This window comes from Dama dama, chromosome 15, assembly GCF_033118175.1.
Source record: "Dama dama isolate Ldn47 chromosome 15, ASM3311817v1, whole genome shotgun sequence".
NCBI lineage: Eukaryota > Metazoa > Chordata > Mammalia > Artiodactyla > Cervidae > Dama > Dama dama.
In genome coordinates, this window is record NC_083695.1 from 46969688 (window position 1) to 46994131 (window position 24444).

The 24444-nt window shown below is 37.7% G+C and overlaps 1 protein-coding gene and 1 non-coding gene across 3 annotated transcripts in view; one reads left to right on the forward strand and one right to left on the reverse strand.

Annotated features, from left to right (window-relative positions):
- Window positions 1-24444, forward strand: part of ZFAND4 (zinc finger AN1-type containing 4) — a 61730-nt gene that overhangs the window by 1418 nt on the left and 35868 nt on the right. For both annotated transcript variants that reach the window (XM_061162031.1, XM_061162033.1), the window contains exon 2: window positions 4165-4465. In XM_061162031.1, the coding sequence (XP_061018014.1) occupies window positions 4282-4465 (184 nt within the window). In that variant the 5' untranslated portion in view covers window positions 4165-4281. The remainder of the gene's footprint in view (window positions 1-4164; window positions 4466-24444) is intronic.
- Window positions 23924-24030, reverse strand: LOC133070832 (U6 spliceosomal RNA). Its single transcript, XR_009696236.1, has one exon. It is a non-coding gene; the product is annotated as a U6 spliceosomal RNA (small nuclear RNA).

Below are 24444 nucleotides of genomic sequence, written 5' to 3' on the forward strand. Positions count from 1 at the left end.
TAGATAGAAGTGCTCTTTGCTTTGAGGGTACAGACATTGATAATTCTGTAGTATGTTGTTATTTGATACAGCATGATAAGTATGTTCTAAAGAATCCACATTCTATCCAAAACTGTATTTTGAATCCAAAAGCTGTCATTTCAGTGAGATGGAAAAAGGGGTTAGGGGTTCATTTTATACATTCATTATTTTTACAGGCCTGTGAATGTATTAAGGAAATCAGAAACACAGCCTGAGCAATACAGCCATTTATTTGGCTTTTATGTGAAAGTAATGGTCTTTTACCACTATTGCTAGCAGTAGTATTAGCACAGTACTTTGTGTTATTATTTTTATTAGTCATTATTTTAATAGTATAACAGCACTTGAAGCAGCTGTGCTGCCAGCAAAAGCTTTTCTTCCATCACATCTTCAGGACCTTTTGCAGTATATGCACAATGCAATTCAGGTTCCCTAATTATAGGGAAATTAATTATATTAATATATAATAATATATAATTATAATTAATTGTATTAAATTAATTAATTAATCAATTATATTAAATATACTTCATTATATTAAATATGAGCCAGAATACTGGAGTGGGTAGCCTATCCCTTCTCCAGAGAATCTTCCCAACCCAGGGATTGAACCAGGGTCTCCTGCATTGCAGGTGGATTCTTTACCAGCTGAGCCACAAGGGAAGCCCTGTATTATAGTTTTGCTCTAAAAATCAGTTGAGAGGGTGAAAATTTATTCACTCTCTCATTGAACAACCTTTTAATGTGCACCAGTATGTACAAAATACTGTGTTAGGTGATGGGGTGGTAAATCCCTCAAGTAGCTTACAGTTAAGTAGAGTAAAAAAGCCATCTTGAAAATGAAACTGATTGTAATGGGTGCAGTGTATTATGGAGGTCAGAGTGTGAAGGGGAGTAACCATAAAAGGCTTTGTGGACTAGCTACTATTTGAGTTGAGTCTTGAAAGGTCATAGGTGCTTGTCAAGTGGCCAGGTGTGGGGATGGCAGTGAGGAGAGGAAAACAGGAGCAACATATAGAGACCAATGTATTCTGAAGCTGCAGGTGCAAATGATTAGCGGAGAGAATGCCAGGTATTGCAGGATGGGATGAGGTATGGGTATAAATGAAGTAGGGCTTGGGAGCCTTTCTAAGGTGTCAAATCTGTAGACAGTGGGAAGCCATTGTGGGGCCTTGAGCTAAGGAATAACGTGATCAGTTCTACATTTTAAAAAGATAACCATGCTCTACATTGCATGTGATCAGGGGCAAGCAAATGAAAGCAGTGAGATACCATTACATGCCTGTTAGAATGGTCAGAATCCAGATCACTGACAACATCAAATGTTCATGAGGAAGTAGAGCAGTAGGAGCTATTATTCATTGCTGGTGGGAAGACAGTATAGAACAGCCACTTGGGAAGACAATTTGACAGTTTCTTAAAAACTAAACATATATTTACCATAAGATCTAGCAGTTATACTCATTGGTATTTACCCCAGTAAGTCTTAAGTCCATACAAAGTGTGCACATGGATGTTTATAGCAGCTTTATCTACAATTGACGAAACCTGGCATCAACCAAGAGGTGAATGGATAAATAAACTTCGGTACATTTAGGCAGCAGAATATTTTTCAGTGCTCTAAAGAAATGGGCTGTATCAACCCATGAAAAAACATAGAGGAAACTTAAATGCAAATCACTAAATGAAGGAAGCCAATCTGAAAAGTCTACATACTGTATGATTCCAACTGTATGACATTTAGAAAAAGGCAAAACTGTGGGGATGGTAAAAAGATCAGTAGATCAGTGGTTGCCAGGGATTGAAGGGAGAGAAGGATAAAGAGACAAACCACAAAGGATTTTTAGGGCAGTGAAGCTGCTCTATGTGTTACTATAATGATGTTACTACAATCAGTAGAATTTGCAGTACCAAGAGTGAACCCCAATGTGAACTGTGGGCTTTGAGTGATGCTGCTGTGTCTATGTGTTCATCGATTGTAACAAATACACTACTCTCATGTAACTAAGTTGTTGGTAGTGAGAGGCTGTGTGTGTGTGCGGGCAAAGGGTGTATGGAAACTCTGTTGTTCGGTTGCTAAGTCGTGTCTGACTCTGCAACCCACCGACTCCAGCATTCCAGGCTTTCCTGTCCTTTACTGCCTCCCGGAGTTTCCTCAAATTCATGCCCATTGAGTTTGCAATGCTATGTAACTGTCGCGTCCTCTGCCGCCCGCTTCTCCTCTTGCCTTCAATCTTTCCCAGCATCTGGGTCTTTTCTAGGGAGTTGGCTTTTCTCATCAGGTGACCAAAGTATCGGAGCTTCAGCTTCAGCGGCAGTCCTCGCAATGGAAATTCAGGGTTGATTTGCTTTAGTATTGACTGGTTTGATCTCCTTGAAGTCCAAGGGACTCTCAAGAGTCTTCTGTAGCACCACAATTTGAAAGCATCAGTTCTTTGGAGCTCAGCTTTCTGTCTCGTCCAGCTCTCACACCTGTACATGACTACTGGAAAAACCATTGCTTTGACTATACAGACTTTTGTTGGTAAAGTGATGTCTCTGCTTTTTAATGCGCTGTCTAGGTTTGTCATAACTTTCCTTCCAAGGAGCAAGCGTGTTTTAATTTCATGACTGTGGTCACCATCTGCAGTGATCTTGGAGCCCAAGAAAATAAAATCTGTCACTGTTTACACTTTATCCCCTTCTGTTTACCATAAAGTTACGGGACTGGATGCCATGATCTTAGTTTTTTGAATCTTGAGTTTCAAAACAGCTTTTTCACTCTCCTCTGTACTTGGAGACTGTACTTTCTGGGAACTCTATACTTTCTGCTTTATCTTGCTGTGAACCTAAAACTGCTCTGAAAATAGTTTATTTAAACGGAAATCAAATTCAGGCTTTAGGCTGTCTAGGTTCATTTTCCTCATTTAGTCTGAATGAGTGATTTCACTGCAGTGCATTCTAAAGTCAAATATTAAGTGATTTAAAAATTTTGTGTGACCTTTTCCCCTGCTTAAATATAATTAAGAATAAAATAATTTCTGAACTATGTGATATGATGCCTTAATCCAATTTTTATTAAACTTTCCTTTTTTTTTTTTTTTTTAAAAGATAACTGACATTATAGAGAATGGATCAGAAGAATGAAGGGCAGGAGTCAAAGATCATAGCTCGGCTATCAAAATTTCTCCATTAAGAGCTAATTATGGCCTGAACTAAGTCCTAATCAGTGAGGTTGGAGAGGGTCATGTATTACAGAAATGTTAAGTTGTCCTGTTAGAATTGGTCACATCTGGATACCTTGAGGATTGTGAAAAAAAAATCTAAAATGATTCCTAGATTTCTGGCTTGAGTGACTAGGTTAATAGTGGTACTCTTTACCAAGATGGAGACTAGGACAAGAAGGAGGTTTGTAGAAAAGATGGTTAGGTTTGGATGTGTTGGATTTCAGGTGTCTGTCTAGTATCTGGATTTCAGATACCTGTGAAAATCATGTGTATAGAATGGAGATATAGGTTATTAATTAAACCACACGTTTTAAAAAATAAGTGCTCCCTTACTCACATTGTTAATGAAAATTGCAGTGAGTTCAGTGATATATACTTTGGCAAAAAAAAATAGTAAAAAATATATCCTTCGTTTTTCTTCTTGATTCTTGCACTGCCCTCATGTTCCCATTCTGTTCACCTCGTCTTCCAGATATTCTTCTCCCACTTGGAGGTTTTACCCATTCAGTGTGATTCACATGTACAATGGTTACAACAGTATGCTTTATATGGGTTATAAATGTAGCTTGTGTATTTCAGGAAAGGATGTGCATAACATTCAAGGTCTTGCAAATATATACCTACATGTTGAAGTCATTGGTTTAAATATCATTACCAAGAAGACATAATTGTTCAGCATGCAGTATACATAAGTAACTGCTGAGCTCTAGTAAGATAAAATATAGCAAATATACCTATTCTTAATAATCTTAGATTCTAACTGGTAGACATTGCTTTCAAAGACAGTCGTGAATAGTTTAGGAGTAGACATAATAAGCACTAAAATGAATTCTGGGCTGTCTGGAAGATTGATATAGGCCAGAGTTGTTCAGAGAATCTTTGTGGAGGAATGAGACTTTCACATGGGCTTGTTAAAAAAATTATTCTTGTTTTTTAGGTATAAAACTCAAAACATGAGCAACCATATATATAACCAGTGTTCAAAGCTGATTTGGCTAGAACTGGAATACAGTTGCCTACAGCATATTCCAGAGGAATTAGAAAAGTCAAAGTAATGGATAACAGAAAAGATCCTCCATTCTTCAATGAAGATAACGTGGGACCACTTTACTACAGACTTCCTTTTTATGATACCATGGAGCTCTTCATTGAAACACTGACTGGAACTTGTTTTGAGCTGAGAGTTTCACCCTTTGAAGCTATTATTTCGGTGAAAGCGAAAATTCAAAGATTGGAAGGTACTAGTCTTTTTTTTTAATTTTTAGGATATGAGGATTAAATTTGTTCTTCAAAATTGTATAATACCTTTTTAGCTTTTCTTGTGGAAAAATGTCAAACATCCATGAATTAGAATTGGATAATGAATCCTTATATACCCCCTATTTAGCCTCAGCAGTTATCATGAACTGTCTTGTTTTCATTCCTGCATTTCCCCCACTCTTCCCTTTCTACCAGATTCTTTTGAAGCAAATCCCTGGCATTATGTTAATGGTGTGAAACAATATTTTAAAATGGTTTTTCAGTAGGTTATGATGATGTGCAGATTCTGCCATAACTGCCTTACAGTGATGATTTACTGACTCTTTTTACTTTTTTACAGTGCTTTGCAAATACCTTTTTTTTTTTTTTTTTAATGTGGAGACTTTCTGTGGAGAGTTTTTGGTGTACATTTACATAGATTTGAAGTTTCCTCAGTATAGAGGGATACTGAATGTTGTATAATATCTCTTTTTTTGACTGGTGTATTTGTGAAAAGTGTTATGAGTTACTTCGTGTTAAAAATTAATCTTTTTCTTTGGCAGATTTCTGAAAGAAGTGGTTTTCTTTTTTTGCCTTTTACAGTTGTTAAAATACAGTAAAGACTAGAAAATTGTTCTGTGTAACACTAAATGGGTCTTTGCATTTTGAGCCAGCTAGAACTAGCTTATAATTTAAGGCAGAAACTAGCATTGCCCTCCAGCCCAGTTTAAGTTCAGAATTAAAGAAGGATGAGGAAGATTGGGATTTTTTTATCTTTGTAAAGTCAAGGATCTTGGTATTTGAGCTTCTGAATAATAGTTCATTTTTGACTTTGTTCTGCTTTTTTATTTATATGATGTTGTACTGGTAACTTTTTAGGAGCAGGAGGATTAAAAAAAAAAAAAACCTGTTGTGTTGTAAATAATCTCTGCATTATTTTCTTGCTTTCATGCATAATCTCTCTGCAGCTAAAGCACTCTAGAGGGAATCCTGTTTAGTTATCCTAATGTCAGAAGAGTAAATTTGGGCTTAGGGAAGATTAGAGACTCATCCAAGGGAACTATTTACTGACAGGGTTGGACAAGAGCCAAGATGTAGGAGACATTGTCAGGATAAAAGCTCTGTACTTTGTAGTTATTAGACAGTTGAATCCTAGTTTAGACATACAAAACAAATATACTTGTTGGGAGATTAAATGAGATAATGTAAAATCTCTACTGTCTTTGTCTGATAGGGCTGTCATAACAAAATACCATAGAGTAGGAGGCTTAAACAACAGAAATTTATTTTCTCACAGTTCCAGAAACCGAAAGTCTGAGATCAGGGTACCAGCATGGTCAGGTTCTTGTGAGGCTTTCTTCCTGTCCTGTCGATAGGTTTGTTTTCAGTCCTCACATGGGCATCTCTTCTTATAAGGATGTGGATCCAGCCACAAGGGCCTCACCCTCATGACCTCATCTAAACCTAATAATCTCCCAAAGGTCACATCTCCAAATGCCATCACTTTGGGATTTAGACTTCGAGATACAAATTTTGGGGGAATACAGTTCGGTTCATAGCACTTACCACTAGTGGTCATGCTTTGTGTGCTGTCACGTCCCACTCTTTGCAACCGCATGGACTGTAGCCCTTCAGGCTCCTTTGTCCATGGGATTTCCTAGGCAGGAATACTGGAATGGGTTGCCATTTCCTTCTCCATGGAATCTTCCCAACCCAGGGTTTGAACCTGAGTCTCTTGTGTCTTCTGCATTGGCAAGCAGATTCTTTACCACTGTACCACCTGAGAGGAGAGAGAATCCTTATTACAGAAAATGTTACTGTGTTTCTCGCTTAGGCTGGAAATGCCTTCAAACCAGGATCAGCATACTTAGCAATCAGAGAAGCAACGTGATTTCTTCTTAGCAATCAGAAGAAGAAAAACTCACACCTGAGACTCACCCACTTGTGAGCAATTCACTCAGGTACCTGGAGACCTAGGATCAACTCTCTATTCCAAGGGTTGGACCATCATCAAGGGAAGGAAAGGTGGGAGGCACCTCTAGTGGTCAGTAGATCTTAATTCCTGTTCCCATTCCCCATCCTTATAGTCCTCACCCCTTCTTTCCTTCCTCTTCTTTAAGCTTTGATAACTCCTTGCAGCATGTGGGCAGGGACAGTCACTCTTCTTCAGGAGGCTTCAAGAGGGATTCCTTCATGTAAAATATATTTTAATCCTTTAATAGGTGATCTTTCTATTTCTACCCTGGACAACATTTGAGAATAACATTTTGGATCAGTCTTTCCCAAGATAGAGGAATATGGAATAGGTAGGATTGGAGGGCAGAGTGACACTGCTTGGTTTAATTATTCAGGAAAATTGTGGTTCTGCTGGACTGCTTTTCCTGTTGGGCAGCTTTAGGAAGCTGGGAACTAGAGCATCATAGAAGATAAGAGGGTAGATGGAGAGGACTGCAAAGAAAGGGTTGACGGAGTGTGCTGGATAGAAATGATGAGGCTTAATGAGAAAGGAACAGTACCTACAAGGGAATTTAAATGGGCCTTGATGGGACAGGAGCACTGAAGCCGCACTGCCTGATTTCAGATTACCAACTGAATAAATCACCCTCTCTTTACCTCAGTTGTGCTAATTTAAAATGGGAATAATAATAATACCTATTTCAAAGAATTTTTCTCAGGATCGGATGAATTGAATGAAAAGCACTTAGCCGAACATCTGTGCTTTTTTTAGTCTATGGAGATAGTGCGATATGTACTGAAGAATATAAATGCTGTGCCCTTGGGAAGAGATGTGATTTAGTTCTCTTGAGTTTCCAGAGAAGGGAAATTGTTTGGAGCTTATCATTACGTAGAGCAGTAATCTGTAGAGAAGAGTACATAGTACTCAGAGAATAGGAATTTGGAAAGAAAAAATGTGCCAAGAAATGTAAGGAATTATTGTCAACTGGTTCTTTATTGCCGTGGGCAGTGGGTTCCCTGGGCTTGCCATCAAGTCATTGGCATTACTGCTTTCTAATAAAGATTTCTGTTCATGGGATAGGATTGTTTTCCTGGCCATTTTTATGAGTAGATGGGACCATGTTAATAGTTCTGACCAGTGAGCTATGAATGGAAGTCTCCATCAACCTGAGTTGCTGAGTGGCTGTAGTGAGCAGAGCCCTCATCGTGACATGCAGTAGACATGTAACTTATGCAGAAAATAAGTTAAATGTCACTTAAACCAGTGACATTTTAGGCATGGTTTGGGATGAGTTCAATTTAACCTACTTTATTTTGCCCCATACAGTATCAAGTAGGCATCCATTTTTTTTTTTTACTTTATAAATAATTAGTTATGCAAATACCACTAATTCAGTCTAGTCTCTTCTCACTAATTTCATACCTGTCATCTATTATTTATATATATACAGAACTGTTAATCACCTGATATATCTCCCTGTGCCAGTATTATACTGTCTTTCTGTAAGGCTTCAAGTTCCTCTAGTTTCCTTGTTTTGCCTCCTCTTTTCTTTTTGGGTTTCCCTGAGAACTCCTCCATAGAAAGAATCTGTGTGCTTAATAGCTCTTTCTGTTGTAATCTTATACTAGAGTCCTGTTAGTGTGGTGGTAAGGTATTGGGTAGGGGAAACTGTCTGCTGTCTAATGATTAAATCTCAATCTTTTAGTGGGCCCATGTGTCTGGGGCAAAGTGTTTAGCTTCTTACCTTCCCCACCATATAATCACTTAGGTGAAAAAGCAAGGCTAGAGGAGTCTGAAATCACTGCAGTGTCCTTGCACCAGGTGGGATCAGCCCCTAATAAAGTGAGTTGGCCTCCATTATGGAGAATGCTCTGGGATTTTTCATAATGTTTATGTCCCCCTCCCTCTGCCTGAGCTATAGGGGAATCTTTCTTGACTTCTGAGTAAGAACCTCATGGAGTTTCTAGAGATAAAACTCTCAAAAGTGTTACAGCTCCACTAAGACTATGACTTCAGGGATTCCTCAGTCACATGTTAGCCCATACTCAGCCTCTACCAGATTATGAAACTACCATTTAAATTTTCCTTCCAGCTTATGTCTCTGGAGGCTTCTGCTTCAGGTAAGCAGATCTTGGCTGTAAGTCTCTGGATTTTCTTATCTGTAGATTTGGAGGTGGTGGTTTGCCATCCTGTCTCATATCTCTGGTGGCTCCAAGAAAAGTTGTTGAATTTGTTTGTTCAGCGCTTTTCTTACTGTAAGGATGGGAGTGGCAGTTTACATGCCCTTTACATGTTTTACCTAAGACTGGAAGTCTAAACTTTCTTTTAAATGTAGCCATTTATAATTTAAAATTTCTTTCCGAGAACTGTGTTAGCCAAATCCTACAAGTTTTCATAAGTTGAATTTTGTTGACATTAAATTCTCAGTGTTTGTTTTGCTAAAAATATTTATTTTACTATTTAAAAATTATGTTAAGGGCTCTGTAACCACAGTTATATATAGGATTGGATACATTTGATCACTTTTTAAAAAAGATAATTTATTTATTTTAATTGGAGGTTAATTGCTTTACAATATTGTGGTGGTTTTTGCCACACATCACATGAATCAGCCATGGGTGTACATGTGTCCCACCATCCTGAACCCCCTTCTCCTCTTCCTCCCCACCCCATCCCTCAGAGTTGTCCAAGAGCACCAGCTCTGAATGCTCTGCTTCATACATCGAACTTGCACTGGTCTACTGTTTGACATATGGTAATATACATGTTTCTTGTATAGTCCCACCCTCCCCTTCTCCCACAGAGTCCAAAAGTCTGTTTTTACATCTGTGTCTCTTGCTGTCTTGCATATAGGTTTGTCATTACTGTCTTTCTAAATTCCACATATATGTGTTAATATACTGTATTGGTGTTTCTCTTTCTGACTTACTTCACTCTGTATAATAGGCTCCAGTTTCATCCACTTCATTAGAACTGACTGAAATGTATTTTTTTAAATAGCTGAGTAATATTCCATTGTGTATATGTACCACAACTTCTTATCCATTCCTCTGCCGCTGGACATTTAGGTTGCTTCCATGTCCTGGCTATTGTAAACAGTGCTGCAGTGAACATTGGGGTACTTGTGTCTCTTTCAGTTCTGCTTTCCTGGGTGTGTATGCCCAACAGTCGGATTGCTGGGTTGTATGGCAGTTATATTTCCAGTTTTTTAAGGAGTCTCCACACTGTTCTCCATAGTGGCTGTACTGGTTTGCATTCCCACCAGCAGTGTAAGAAGGTTGCCTTTTCTCCACGCCCTCTCCAGCATTTATTGCTTGTAGACTTTTTCATGGCAGCCATTCTGACCGGCATGAGATAATACCTCTTTGTGGTTTTGATTTGCATTTCTCTGATAATGAGTGATGTTGAGCATCTTTTCATGTATGTGTTAGCCATCTGTATGTCTTCTTTGGAGCAATGTCTGTTTAGTTCTTTGGTCCGTTTTTTGATTGGGTTGTTTATTTTTCTGGTATTGAGCTGCATGAGTTGCTTGTATATGATTTAATCACTTTTTGTAGTTTATACTCACTCCCAATATTCTGACCAATAATACAACATGTTTTCATTTGTCTCCAAGATCTAGCAAACTCTTTTACTCCATTTTTTAATGAAGATATAAGTACAATTTTATATATTATGAAAAACAATTTTGCATATTGTAAAACTCACTATTTCTAGTATTATATTCGTTTTCTAGGGCTGCCATAACAAGGTATCACAAACCAAGTGGCTTAAAGAATAGAAATTTATTGTCTCATAGATTCAGAGGCTTAAAGTCCAAGATCAGGGTGTTGGTATTATTAGTTCCTTCTGAGGGCTCTTAGAGAAAATCCATAACATGTCTTTTGCCTAGGTTCTGGTAGTTTTCTGGCAGTTTTTTTTGTTTCTTAACTTGTAGAAGCATCACCCCAGTCTCTTTACATCTCCCTGTGTATGTCTGTGTCTATCTCCAGATTTCCCCTTTTTATAATGACACCAATCATACTGAATTAGGGCCCTCCCTAATGACCTCATTTTAACTTGATTAATTTGTGAAGACTGTCTCTACAAGTAAGGTCAGATGCTGAGGTTCTGAGGGTTAGGACTTAAGCATGTGAACTCTTGGGGACACAGTTCATCCCATAGCTAGTCTATATTAATAGTTCTATCAGTACTGACAAGTGTTACTGTCATAAAACTACCACCATGATCAAGGTATAGAACAGTTCCATCACCCACCAAAATTCTAATGTGCCTTTGTGGTCAACTTTCCTTCAAACCTGGTACCTGCCATCTACTAATGTGTTTTTGTCCTCATAATTTTACCTTTTCCAAAATTTCATATAACTGTATACAATAGTATGTAACCTTTTGAGTCAGCTTTCTTTTGCTTATACGTAATACACATGCATTTGAGATTTATTCATATTGTTCTGTATATCAGTAGGTCATTCTGTTTATGGCTGAATAGTGTTCCATTGTATGGATTTACTACACTTATTCATTCCTAAGTTGAGGGACCCTTCACTTTTTGATGATTTTGAATAAAGCCATTTTTAAGTTTCATGACAGTTTTTTATGGGTGCATAAGTTTTCATTTCACCTGGGTCAGTATTTAGGAGTAGAATTGCTGAGTTGTGTTGTAAGTGGTTTTTTAACTTAATATGAAACTGCCAAACTTTTCCAGAGTGGCTGTATCATTTTGTATTCCTGTGAGTAGTGTCTAAAAGTTCTAGTTGCTCTGTATCATCAGAACATGGTATTGTCTGGGTGTTTTTGTTTCTTTTTTGCCATTTTAATAGATACTGGTGATAACCTCATTGTTGTCAGGGAATGTTTGATGGGAGGATTCCTACGTGCTGTCTCTCATGAGTCCTTTGTCCCTCTTCAAGCGGAACAGCACGCTGCTCCCAGGGACTGAGGTCATTGTGTGAGGCAGGCTTGGGTCTCCTTTAGTAAACATTCTCTTTAGGACAAAACTGCTTAGTCTCGTTCCCTTTCTTGAGATATGGATTGTGTCATGACCTTGTGACTAACATTACCCCTTGTTCCCTTGGTAACGGTTGCTGTACGTTTGGTTTTCTGATCTTTATCATTCCTGAAAGAAGTTTCTTGTACCACAGCCTATATATACTCACAGGAAAATCATTAAAGCACCTTTGCTTCATCAGAGCTTAGGTTCCCGGGTCTTTTTTGTCTCTCTCTCTCTCTGGCTGACTCTCTGGAGCGTGGAGACCTGTCATGCTCACTTTTCTGCCCAGGCTTCTCAGACCCCCTCGAGAGGGCGCCTGGTGTCTTCGTGAGCAATGCAAGTCCTGTGTCAAGGACTTTATTGGTCCTCTGCGTAAACCAAGGGATATCAGCCTCTTTCTTTCACTTTCTCATCGTCGACTCCATACCACAAGGTTCCGGTCCATTAAAGGACCCCAACACATTGTGGTTTTAATTTGCATCTCCCTAACTAATGATTTTGAGCATATTTCTATTTGCCTATTGATTACGTCTTCTTTGGTAAAGTTCCTATTCAATCTTTGCCCATTTTTAAAAATTAAGTTGTTTTCTTATTGTGTTTTTAAAGTCCTAGTGTTTTTAAATTTTTCATATGTTTCCTTGTGTCTTCTTTGACCCCTGAAGTTTTGGAAGTACACTTTTATTTCCATACTTAGGGGAATTAAAAAGTTTCATTTTATTATTAATTGTGAATTTAATTGCAGGTGGTCAGAGTAAATAGAATATTTATGGTAAGCATGGTATTTATGTGCACAATTGTCTTTGAATCTTATAGCAACTTGGGGCTCTATAAAAAGTCATGTGTGGCATAGAAGAAACAGGAAGAAAAAATTTGATGAGATAAATTATTGACATTATGAGTTCAAGTGTATCTAAGCAGAGTGGGAGGTTGGCTCTGATGTAAATCTTTGTTCTCCACACCCCACAACCACTGTGTTTTTTTGTTTTGTTTTCCCACCTGCTTTCTGGTATTGTAAGATGCTCTAGGATCATCCTGTATACATTTTGCCCTATCTTAGAACTAACCATTTCTTCAAGAAGCTCTGGTTCCTTTTTTTGGAGTATGGTATTAAAAACCAAGATCTGGGCATGACAATTGATTTTTCAGCAACAATAATAGAAACCAGAAGACAGTGGAATATTATCTTCATAGTGCTGAGAAAAATAACAGTTTCTACTTAGAATTGAATTTAACTTTCAAGGGTGAAGACAAAGACATTTCCAGACAAAAACAAAGCTTGAATTTCCTAACAGCAAATTCTTGCCAAAGGGACTTCTGAAAGATATATCTTAGAATGCATATAATCCCTAAAGGAAGTTGATGATGCAAGATGGAATGGCATATTTGTGGAAAAATCTAAATAAACATGTACTTAAAAAGCAGTATGTGAAGGTTTGAAAAAATTGAATTAAAATCTTAGTAACTGGCATGCAAATCAAGGTGAAATTGTTCATAACGGAAGTCATTAAGGCTGTGAGCATTGTTCATGAGGAGGATAAAGATGTGATTAGCTTTAGACTTTATTTTGTTAAATATGATCATTTAAATTTCTAAATTAATCACTTGAGATTAGCAATAGAATTAATTTCAAAATGACAGAAGTGCCTCACCTTTTCCAATCATTCAGAATTAATACATAAAGGAGGGGGAGGAGCCAAGATGGCGGAGGAGTAGGACGGGGAGACCACTTTCTCTCCTACAAATTCATCAGAAGAATAACTGAACGCAGAGCAAACTTCGCAAAACAACTTCTGATTGCTAGCTGAGGTCATCAGGCGCCCAGAAAAGCAGCCCATTGTCTTCGAAAGGAGGTAGGACAAAATATAAAAGATAAAAAGTGAGACAAAAGAGCTAAGGACGGAGGTCCATCCTGGGAAGGGAGTCTTAGGCGGCATTGCTTGGGGTAGGGTCCGGGCCTGAGTGCCCTGAGGACAATCGGAGGGAGCTTCTGTGAGTTGTCAACTTGAACTGTGGGAGACCAAAAGAGAGAGAGAAAATTAACCGGCCGGAACACACTGCCGGCCGTTCGCAGAACAAAGAGACCGAGAAAGTCCAGAGAAGAGCTCGCAGGCTGCGGACCGGCCCAGCCCCGCTGGAGGCAGGGAGGCAGGGGGGAGGGGAAGGTCGCGGCGAGACACAGGGCGCAGGCACCCGACCGGCGCGGGTGGGACTGGGGCTGGGGACGCGGAGGGCAGAAGGCGCGCGCACCCGACTGGCGCCAGGGGAAACTGAAACTGGGTCCGTGGAAGAGAGTGGGCGCGCACACCTGGGGAGAGTGCGCCCATCAAGCCCCTGGCTGCCTGGACCGCTCTGATGGGGAAGGCACAGAGAGCAGGCTCAGCTTTTCGTTCCGCGCTTTTGTGGAACACCCGAGGGCTGGAACCTAGCGCAGGGCGCGGTGCGCTCTATATAGAACAGCTCGGAGCCTGAGCAGCGCAGAAGGAGAAAGCAGCGTCACCCCCTCCCGGCAGCGCCAGCCCCTCCCGGCAGCGCCAGCCCCTCCCTGCAGCGCCAGCCCCTCCCCACAGTACCAGCCCCTCCCCACAGCGCCAGCCCCTCCCTGCAGCGCCAGCCCCTCCCCGCAGAGCGACGGAACTAGCTACCTGAATAAGAGTCCACCTCTGCCCGCCTGTGTCAGGGCGGAAATGAGGCTCTGAAGAGACAGGCAAACAGAAGCCAAATAAACAAAGGGAACTGGTTCAGAAGGGCCTGGTTCAACAGATTAAAATCCCTGTACAAAACACCGACTACACCGGAAGGGGCCTGTAGATATTGAGAAGTGTAAGCTGGAACGAGGAGCTGTCTGAAACTGAGCCGAACCCACACTGACTGCAACAGCTCCAGAGAAACTCCTAGATATATTTTTACTTTTTTTTTTTCTTTTTTTCTTTTTTCTCTTTTATTTTCCTTTAAAATTCCCTATTACTCCCCCATTACTCCTTAACTTTGATTTTCATAGGTTTTTACGATTTTTTTAATTAGGGAAAAAAAAATTTTAATTCTTTCTTTTTTTTTTCTTTTCTTTTTTCTTCTTTCCTTTTTCTCTTCTATATTCTATTTTTCTTTTTCTCTTATTTCTTTTAAAGTCCTCTAGTACTCCTCTACTACTCCTTAATTTTCATTTTCAATACACTATAACCTTACAAAAAAAAAGAGAAGCCCTATTTTTAAACCGAAGATTATTCTCTCCCAATCTTGACTCTCTGTTTTCTTCCTCAGAACACTTCTATTTCCTCCTTTCCCCTTCTCTTCCCAATCCAATTCTGTGAATCTTTGTAGGTGACTGGACTACGGAGAACACTCTGGGAACAGACAGCTGCGTAGATCTGTCTCTCTCCTCTTGAGTCCCCCTTTTTCTCCTCCTGCTCATCTCTATCTCCCTCCTCCCTCTCCTCTCCTTCATGTAACTCTGTGAACCTCTCTGGGTGTACCTAACGGGGGAGAATCTTTTCGCCATTAACCTAGAAGTTTTCTTATCAGTGCTGTGTAGTTGGAGAAGTCCTGAGACTACAGGAAGAATAAAACTGAAATCCAGAGGCAGGAGACTTAAGCCCAAAACCTGAGAACACCAGAAAACTCCTGACTACATGGAACTTTAAGTAATAAGTGACCGTCCAAAAGCCTCCATACCTACACTGAAACCAACCACCACCCAAGAGCCAATAAGTTTTAGAGCAAGACATACCACGCAAATTCTCCAGCAACGCAGGAACATAGCCCTGAACGTCAACATACAGGCTGCCCAAGGTCACACCTAACACATAGACCCATCTCAAAACTCATTACTGGGCACTCCATTGCTCTCCAAAGAGAAGAAATCAAGTTCCACGCACCAGAACACTGACGCAAGCTTCCCTAAGCAGGAAACCTTGACAAGCCAATCGTCTAACCCCACCCACTGGGTAAATCCTCCACAATAAAAAGGAACCACAGACCTCCAGAATACAGAAAGCCCACTCCAGACACAGCAATCTAAACAAGATGAAAAGGCACAGAAATACCCAAACAGGTAAAGGAACATGAAAAATGCCCACCAAGTCAAACAAAAGAGGAGGAGATAGGGAATCTACCTGAAAAAGAATTTAGAATAATGATAATAAAAATGATCCAAAATCTTGAAAACAAAATGGAGTTACAGATAAATAGCCTGGAGACAAAGATTGAAAAGATACAAGAAATGTTTAATAAAGACCTAGAAAAGAAATAAAAAAGAGTCAGTTAGAAATGAATAATGCAATGAATGAGATCAAAAACACTTTGGAGGGAACAAAGAGTAGAATAACGGAGGCAGAAGATAGGACAAGTGAGGTAGAAGATAAAATGGTGGAAATAAATGAAGCAGAGAGGAAAAAAGAAAAAAGGATCAAAAGAAATGAGGACAACCTCAGGGACCTCTGGGACAATGTGAAACGCCCCAACATTCGAATCATAGGAGTTCCAGAAGAAGAAGACAAAAAGAAAGGCCATGAGAAAATACTCGAGAAGATAATAGCTGAAAACTTCCCTACAATGGGGAAGGAAATAGCCACCCAAGTCCAAGAAACCCAGAGAGTCCCAAACAGGATAAACCCAAGGCGAAACACCCCAAGACACATATTAATCAAATTAACAAAGATCAAACACAAAGAACAAATATTAAAAGCAGCAAGGGAGAAACAACAAATAACACACAAAGGGATCCCCATAAGGATAACAGCTGATCTATCAATAGAAACCCTCCAGGCCAGAAGGGAATGGCAGGACGTACTGAAAGTAATGAAAGAGAATAACCTACAACCTAGATTACTGTATCCAGCAAGGATCTCATTCAGATATGAAGGAGAATTCAAAAGCTTTACAGATAAGCAAAAGCTGAGAGAATTCAGCACCACCAAACCAGCTCTTCAACAAATGCTAAAGGATCTTCTCTAGACAGGAAATGCAGAAAGGCTGTATAAACGTGAACCCAAAACAACAAAGTAAATGGCAACGGGACCACACCTATCAATAATTACCCTAAATGTAAATGGGTTGAATGCCCCAACCAAAAGACAAAGATTGGCTGAATGGATACAAAAACAAGACCCCTATATATGCTGTCTACAAGAGACCCACCTCAAAACAAGAGACACATACAGACTAAAAGTGAAGGGCTGGAAAAAAATATTTCATGCAAACGGAGACCAAAAGAAAGCAGGAGTCGCAATACTCATATCAGATAAAATAGACTTTCAAATAAAGGATGTGAAAAGAGACAAAGAAGGACACTACATAATGATCAAAGGATTAATGCAAGAAGAAGATATAACAATTATAAATATATATGCACCCAACATAGGAGCACCGCAATATGTATGGCAAACGCTAACGAGTATGAAAGAGGAAATTAATAGTAACACAATAATAGTGGGAGACTTTAATACCCCACTCACAACTATGGATAGATCAACTAAACAGAAAATTAACAAGGAAACACAAACCTTGAATGACACAATGGACCAGCTAGACCTCATTGATATCTATAGGACATTTCACCCCAAAACAATCAACTTCACCTTTTTCTCAAGTGCACACGGAACCTTCTCCAGAATAGATCACATCCTGGGCCATAAATCTGGTCTTGGAAAATTCAAAAAAATTGAAATCATTCCAGTCATCTTTTCTGACCACAGTGCAGTAAGATTAGATCTCAATTACAGGAAAAAAATTGTTAAAAATTCAAACATATGGAGGCTAAATAACACGCTTCTGAATAACCAACAAATCATAGAAGAAATCAAAAAGGAAATCAAAATATGCATAGAAATGAATGAAAATGAAAACACAACAACCCAAAACCTATGGGACACTGTAAAAGCAGTGCTAAGGGGAAGGTTCATAGCATTACAGGCTCACATCAAGAAACAAGAAAAAAGCCAAATAAATAACCTAACTCTACACCTAAAGCAATTAGAGAAGGAAGAAATAAAGAACCCCAGGGTTAGCAGAAGGAAAGAAATCTTAAAAGTCAGGGCAGAAATAAATGCAAAAGAAACTAAAGAGACCATAGCAAAAATCAACAAAGCTAAAAGCTGGTTTTTTTAAAAAATAAACAAAATTGACAAACCATTAGCAAGACTCATTAAGAAACAAAGAGAGAAGAACCAAATTAACAAAATTAGAAATGAAAATGGAGAGATCACAACTTACAACACTGAAATACAAAGGATCATAAGAGACTACTACCAGCAGCTCTATGCCAATAAAATGGACAACTTGGATGAAATGGACAAATTCTTAGAAAAGTATAACTTTCCAAAACTGAACCAGGAAGAAATAGAAGATCTTAACAGACCCATCACAAGCAAGGAAATCGAAACTGTAATCAGAAATCTTCCAGCAAACAAAAGCCCAGGAGGAGATGGCTTCACAGCTGAATTCTACCAACAATTTAGAGAAGAGCTAACACCTATCTTACTCAAACTCTTCCAGAAAATTGCAGATGAAGGTAAGCTTCCAAACTCATTCTATGAGGCCACCATCACCCTAATTCCAAAACCAGACAAAGATGCCACAAAAAAAGAAAACTACAGGCCAATATCACTGATGAACATAGATGCAAAAATCCTTAACAAAATTCTAGCAAACAGAATCCAAAGACATATTTAAAAACTCATACACCATGACCAAGTGGGCTTTATCCCAGGAATGCAAGGATTCTTTAATATCCACAAATCAATCAATATAATACACCACATTAACAAATTGAAAGATCAGAACCATATGATTATCTCAATAGATGCAGAGAAAGCCTTTGACAAAATTCAACACTCATTTATGATTAAAACTCTCCAAAAAGCAGGAATAGAAGGAACATACCTCAACATAATAAAAGCTATATATGACAAACCCACAGCAAGCATCACCCTCAATGGTGAAAAATTGAAAGCATTTCCCCTGAAATCAGGAACAAGACAAGGGTGCCCACTCTCACCACTAGTATTCAACATAGTGTTGGAAGTTTTGGCCACAGCAATCAGAGCAGAAAAAGAAGTAAAAGGAATCCAGATAGGAAAAGAAGAAGTGAAACTCTCACTGTTTGCAGATGACATGATCCTCTACATAGAAAACCCTAAAGACTCTACCAGAAAATTACTAGAGCTAATCAATGAATATAGTAAAGTTGCAGGATATAAAATTAACACACAGAAATCCCTTGCATTCCTATATACTAACAATGAAAAAACAGAAAGAGAAATTAAGGAAACAATACCATTCACCATTGCAACAAAAAGAATAAAATACTTAGGAGTATATCTACCTAAAGAAATAAAAGACCTATACATAGAAAACTATAAAACACTGATGAAAGAAATCAAAGAGGACACAAACAGATGGAGAAATATACCGTGTTCATGGATTGGAAGAATCAATATTGTCAAAATGGCTATTCTACCCAAAGCAATCTATAGATTCAATGCAATCCCTATCAAGCTACCAACGGTATTTTTCACAGAACTAGAACAAATAATTTCACAATTTGTATGGAAATACAAAAAACCTCGAATAGCCAAAGTAATCTTGAGAAAGAAGAATGGAACTGGAGGAATCAATCTGCCCGACTTCAGACTCTACTACAAAGCCACAGTCATCAAGACAGTATGGTACTGGCACAAAGACAGAAATACAGATCAATGGAACAGAAATAGAAAGCCCAGAGATAAATCCACGAACCTATGGACACCTTATCTTTGACAAAGGAGGCAAGGATATATAATGGAAAAAAGACAACCTCTTTAACAAGTGGTGCTGGGAAAACTGGTCAAACACTTGTAAAAGAATGAAACTAGAACACTTTCTAACACCATACACAAAAATAAACTCAAAATGGATTAAAGATCTAAATGTAAGACCAGAAACTATAAAACTCCTAGAGGAGAGCATAGGCAAAACACTCTCCGACATAAATCACAGCAGGATCCTCTATGACCCACCTCCCAGAATATTGGAAATAAAAGCAAAACTAAACAAATGGGACCTAATGAAACTTAAAAGCTTTTGCACTACAAAGGAAACTATAAGTAAGGTGAAAAGACAGCCCTCAGATTGGGAGAAAATAATAGCAAATGAAGAAACAGACAAAGGATTAATCTCAAAAATATACAAGCAACTCCTGCAGCTCAACTCCAGAAAAATAAATGACCCAATCAAAAAATGGGCCAAAGAACTAAACAGACATTTCTCCAAAGAAGACATACAGATGGCTAACAAACACATGAAAAGATGCTCAACATCACTCATTATTAGAGAAATGCAAATCAAAACCACAATGAGGTACCATTACACGCCAGTCAGGATGGCTGCTATCCAAAAGTCTACAAGCAATAAATGCTGGAGAGGGTGTGGAGGAAAGGGAACCCTCTTACACTGTTGGTGGGAATGCACACTAGTATAGCCACTATGGAGAACAGTGTGGAGATTTCTTAAAAAACTGGAAATAGAACTGCCATATGACCCAGCAATCCCACTTCTGGGCATACACACTGAGGAAACCAGATCTGAAAGAGACACGTGCACCCCAATGTTCATCGCAGCACTGTTTATAATAGCCAGGACATGGAAGCAACCTAGATGCCCATCAGCAGATGAATGGATAAGGAAGCTGTGGTACATATACACCATGGAATATTACTCAACCGTTAAAAAGAATTCATTTGAACCAGTCCTAATGAGATGGATGAAGCTGGAGCCCATTATACAGAGTGAAGTAAGCCAGAAAGATAAAGAACATTACAGCATACTAACACATATATATGGAATTTAGAAAGATGGTAATGATAACCCTATATGCAAAACAGAAAAAGAGACACAGAAATACAGAACAGACTTTTGAACTCTGTGGGAGAAGGTGAGGGTGGGATATTTCAAAAGAACAGCATGTATACTATCTATGGTGAAAGAGATCACCAGCCCAGGTGGGATGCATGAGACAAGCGCCCGGGCCTGGTGCACTGGGAAGACCCAGAGGAATCGGGTGGAAAGGGAGGTGGGAGGGGGGATCGGGATGGGGAATATGTGTAAATCTATGGCTGATTCATATCAATGTATGACAAAACCCACTGAAATGTTGTGAAGTAATTAGCCTCCAACTAATTTAAAAAAAAAAAAAGAAAAAAAATACATAAAGGAGGCAAGTAGTTAAAGCAGAGCAATTAGAATGCACAAAATATGGTAGTAAAAACGAATAGAAATATGTCAGTAATCCCCATAAGGTAAAATGGATACAACTTTCTAATTGAAAAGCTATTAGCAGACTATTTTTTATTAGCTATTTTTTATTAGCATAAAAAATCATATGACATACTGTTTGCCAGAGGCCTAATCTAAAATAAAAGGACCTCAAAATGTTGAAAACAGAAGAATTGAGAAAGATATACCAGGAAAAACTAACCTGAAGAAAGCTGGTGTGTGTATTAGTAAAGTTGTTTTGTAAAATACATTTCAAAGTTAAACATGTGAACAAGCCTTATGGAGGGATATTCCTGGTAGTCTTGTTGATAATGTCAGAAATCTAGCAACAAGTTGAATGACTATGCTAGAATGTGTAAGTTGTGGTATATGTAAATATTTGTGTCCTATGGCGCAATCAAATTCTGTGAAGTAGTTGACAACAAGGAAAATAATGAAGTAGTAGCTTTGTACATGGCATGGATAAATTAAGAACAATGGTGAATTAAAAAAAGCAAGACAGATAACACAGTATGATTCTACTTAAATAAAGGTCAGAAAGGGGCAAAAAAACCCACTATCACTAGAAGTAAAGCACTAACAAAAAGCAGAGGAATAAATCATACCACATTCAGAACATTGATTACCCCTGGGTGGAGTAAAGAGGATGCAGTTGGGGAGAAGCAGGAATATTGTTTTTCTTTATATCCTTCACTTGGTATAGTCAATCTTTTTTTAGTCATTCTAGTAGGTATGCAGTGATATCTCATTATGACTTTAAGTTGCATTTCCCTAATGATTAATGATATTGAGCATCTTCATGAACTTATTTGCCATCCTTATATATTCTTTGTTAAAGTGTCTATTCATTTTTTTTACCCATTAAAAAGATCTGGTTGGTTGTTTTCTTACTGTCAAGTTTTAAGTATTCTTTATTCCAAATACAAGTTTTTAATCAGATACACATTTTGCTGAGATTTTTCTCCCAGACTGTGGCTTGTCTTTTTATTCTCTTAAACAGTATCTTTTGAAGAGCAAAAAAGTTAATTTTGCTGAAGTCCAATTTATGAATATGAAAATGGATATCATATCTAAGAATATGTCAATCTGAGATCACAAAAAATTTCTTCTATATTTTCCTGTAAAGGTTCACTTGTGTTGATTTTTTGTTGTTTTTGTCGCACCGTAGCAGGACTAGTTTCCCAATCAGGAATCAAACCTGTGCTCCTTGCATTAATAGCAGAGTCTCAACCACCGGACTGCCAGGGAAGTCCCAATTACATTGATTTTTAAAATATTAAACTAGCATTTCTGGAATTTCCTTTACTTGAACATGTTGTATTATCTTTTTAATATATTGTTAAGTTTTGTTTGTTAAGACTGTGTCGGAATATTTGTATCTTTTTTCATGAAGAATATTAATTTTATTTTGTAATGTTGTGTTTGGTTTTGGTAGGGTAGTAGTGTCCTCATTGAATGAGTTGGGGCTATTCTTTCCTTTGCAGTTTTTAGATAGAGTAGAATTGGTGTTATAGCATCAAATATGAAGCTATCTCTTTAATAAGTATAGGGCTATTCAGGTTATCTTTTTCTTCTTAAGTGAGTTTGGGTAGCTTATATCTTTCAAGGATTTTGTTGATCTGTTGTTAAATTTTATTGGCATAGAGTTCATAATATTCCCTTATTCTTTCAATATCTGTGTAGTCAGTCTGTAATGTTACCCTTTTTATCCCTAATACTGGTAACTTGCATATTATTTAACAAATTAGCCTTTATTAATTTTAATGAATTTCTTAAAGAATCAGATTTTGTTTTGATTTTTTTTCCTCCTGTTTTTCTTTTTTCTATTTCATTGAATTCTCTTTTGATTTTTATTAATGTTTTGGCTTACTTTGGATTTAATTTACTCTTTTTATAGTTTCTTGAGACCATGGTTATTGATATGATTCATTTCTTCTTATGAAATATTGGTATTTAGTGCTTTGTTTCCTCCTAAGTGCTACTGTCTTCTTGGTATTCCATACATTTTGATATGTTGTGCTTTCATTTTCATTTGGTTCAAATTATTTTCTAATTTTCCTTTTGATACCTTTTTGATCCATGGGTTATCTTGAAATATATTGCTTAGTTTCTAAAAATTTGGGGAATTTCTAGAAATTTTTCTTACATTGGCTTATAATTTAATTCTGCATAATTTTGATTCTTTTAAAATTTAGGAACTTGTTCTGTGGTCCAGAATATTGTCTATCTTGGTAAATGTTACCTATGCACTTGAGAAGAGTATGCATCCTGTTATTGATGTGTGCAGTGTTCTACAAATGTCAATCAGATCAGTTTCTGTGGTAGTGTTGTATATATTCTGTATATTTACTTTTCTGTGAACTTTGGGGAAAGGAATATTGAAATGTCCAACTAGAATTGTGGATTTGTCTTTTTCTCCTTCCAATTCTGTCAACCTCTGATTTGTGTGTTTTGAAGTTCTGTAATCAAGTGCATACATTTTTTGGATTGTATGTCCTCTTGAGTTTATTGACCTCTTCATTATTGTGAGATGAAATTCTTTATCCTTGGTAATAATTTTTACCCTAAAATCCACCGTATCTGATGTTAATATCATCAGTTTAGAATTTTTTGATTAGTAGTCAGCATAAAATGTTTTTCTGTCCTTTTAATCTATTTATGTCTTTATATTTAAGATGTCTGTTTCTTGCAGGCAGCATATAATTGAGTTTTGTTTTTATTTCTAGTTAATCCAATCTGTGTTTGCTTTTAACTTTCAGCTTAATTTAGACCACTTCATTTAAGATGACTGTAGTTGTGATTAGATTTTAGTTTGTTATTTTATTGTCTTCTATTTGTTCCATTTGTTCTTTATTCCCTTTTCCCTCTTTTCCACATTTGTTTTGAATAAATTGAGTATTTGTTATTCTATTTTGTTCTCCTTTGTTGGCTTATCAATTATAACTCTTTCCCCTACTATTTTAGCTGTTGCTTTGTTGGTCTGTAATGTACATCTTTACTTATTTTCTGTCTTCAAGTGATATACCATTTCACATATCTTGCAAGAACCTTACAATAGTTTGCTTTCATATCTCCCCTTATGGCCTTTCCGCTATTATTGTCACGCATTTTCTTTAACATATGTTGTAAACTCCACAATACATTGTTTTTCTTTTTGCTTGCACCATCAATTATCTTTTTTGCCTGAACCATCTGTTATCTTTTTGCTTGAACTGTCAGTTATCTTTTCTGAGTTCTGTCAGCAGTCATTTTTTTTTTCTTTTTAAAAATATGGAATGCTTCACGAATTTGCGTGTCATCCTTGCGCAGGGGCCATGCTAATCTTCTCTGTATCGTTCCAATTCTAGTATACGTGCTGCCGAAGCGAGCACTGTCAGCAATCATTTTATCTCCTCTACCTTTTTGGACATTTTCTGTCCTTAATTTTTGAATTTCTGATTCAGAGTACTGAATATTTCAGATGCTTTAGTATGTTTAGGGTGTGGCCTTACAGTTTTGCTTCATGGTTATTGTTCTGGGTAAAATTTACCTTGGTTGATAGGTACGGAATTTCATTTTTTTAGATTTTACTGTTAACTTTCTGTGGGTTTGTTATTTTTTCTCCTCTTGATTTTTGTGATATTCAGGTATTCTACAGATGCTGTTTAATGGTACTCTACCAGTTTATCAATGTCCAGATATTTACATAGATGTTTTATGTCTGTTTTGTGGTGATGATGGGGAGAAATGAGTTTCTCCAGTTTTGTGGTTATCTTTTTACCTGCAGGACTCTAAGTTTTTACCCA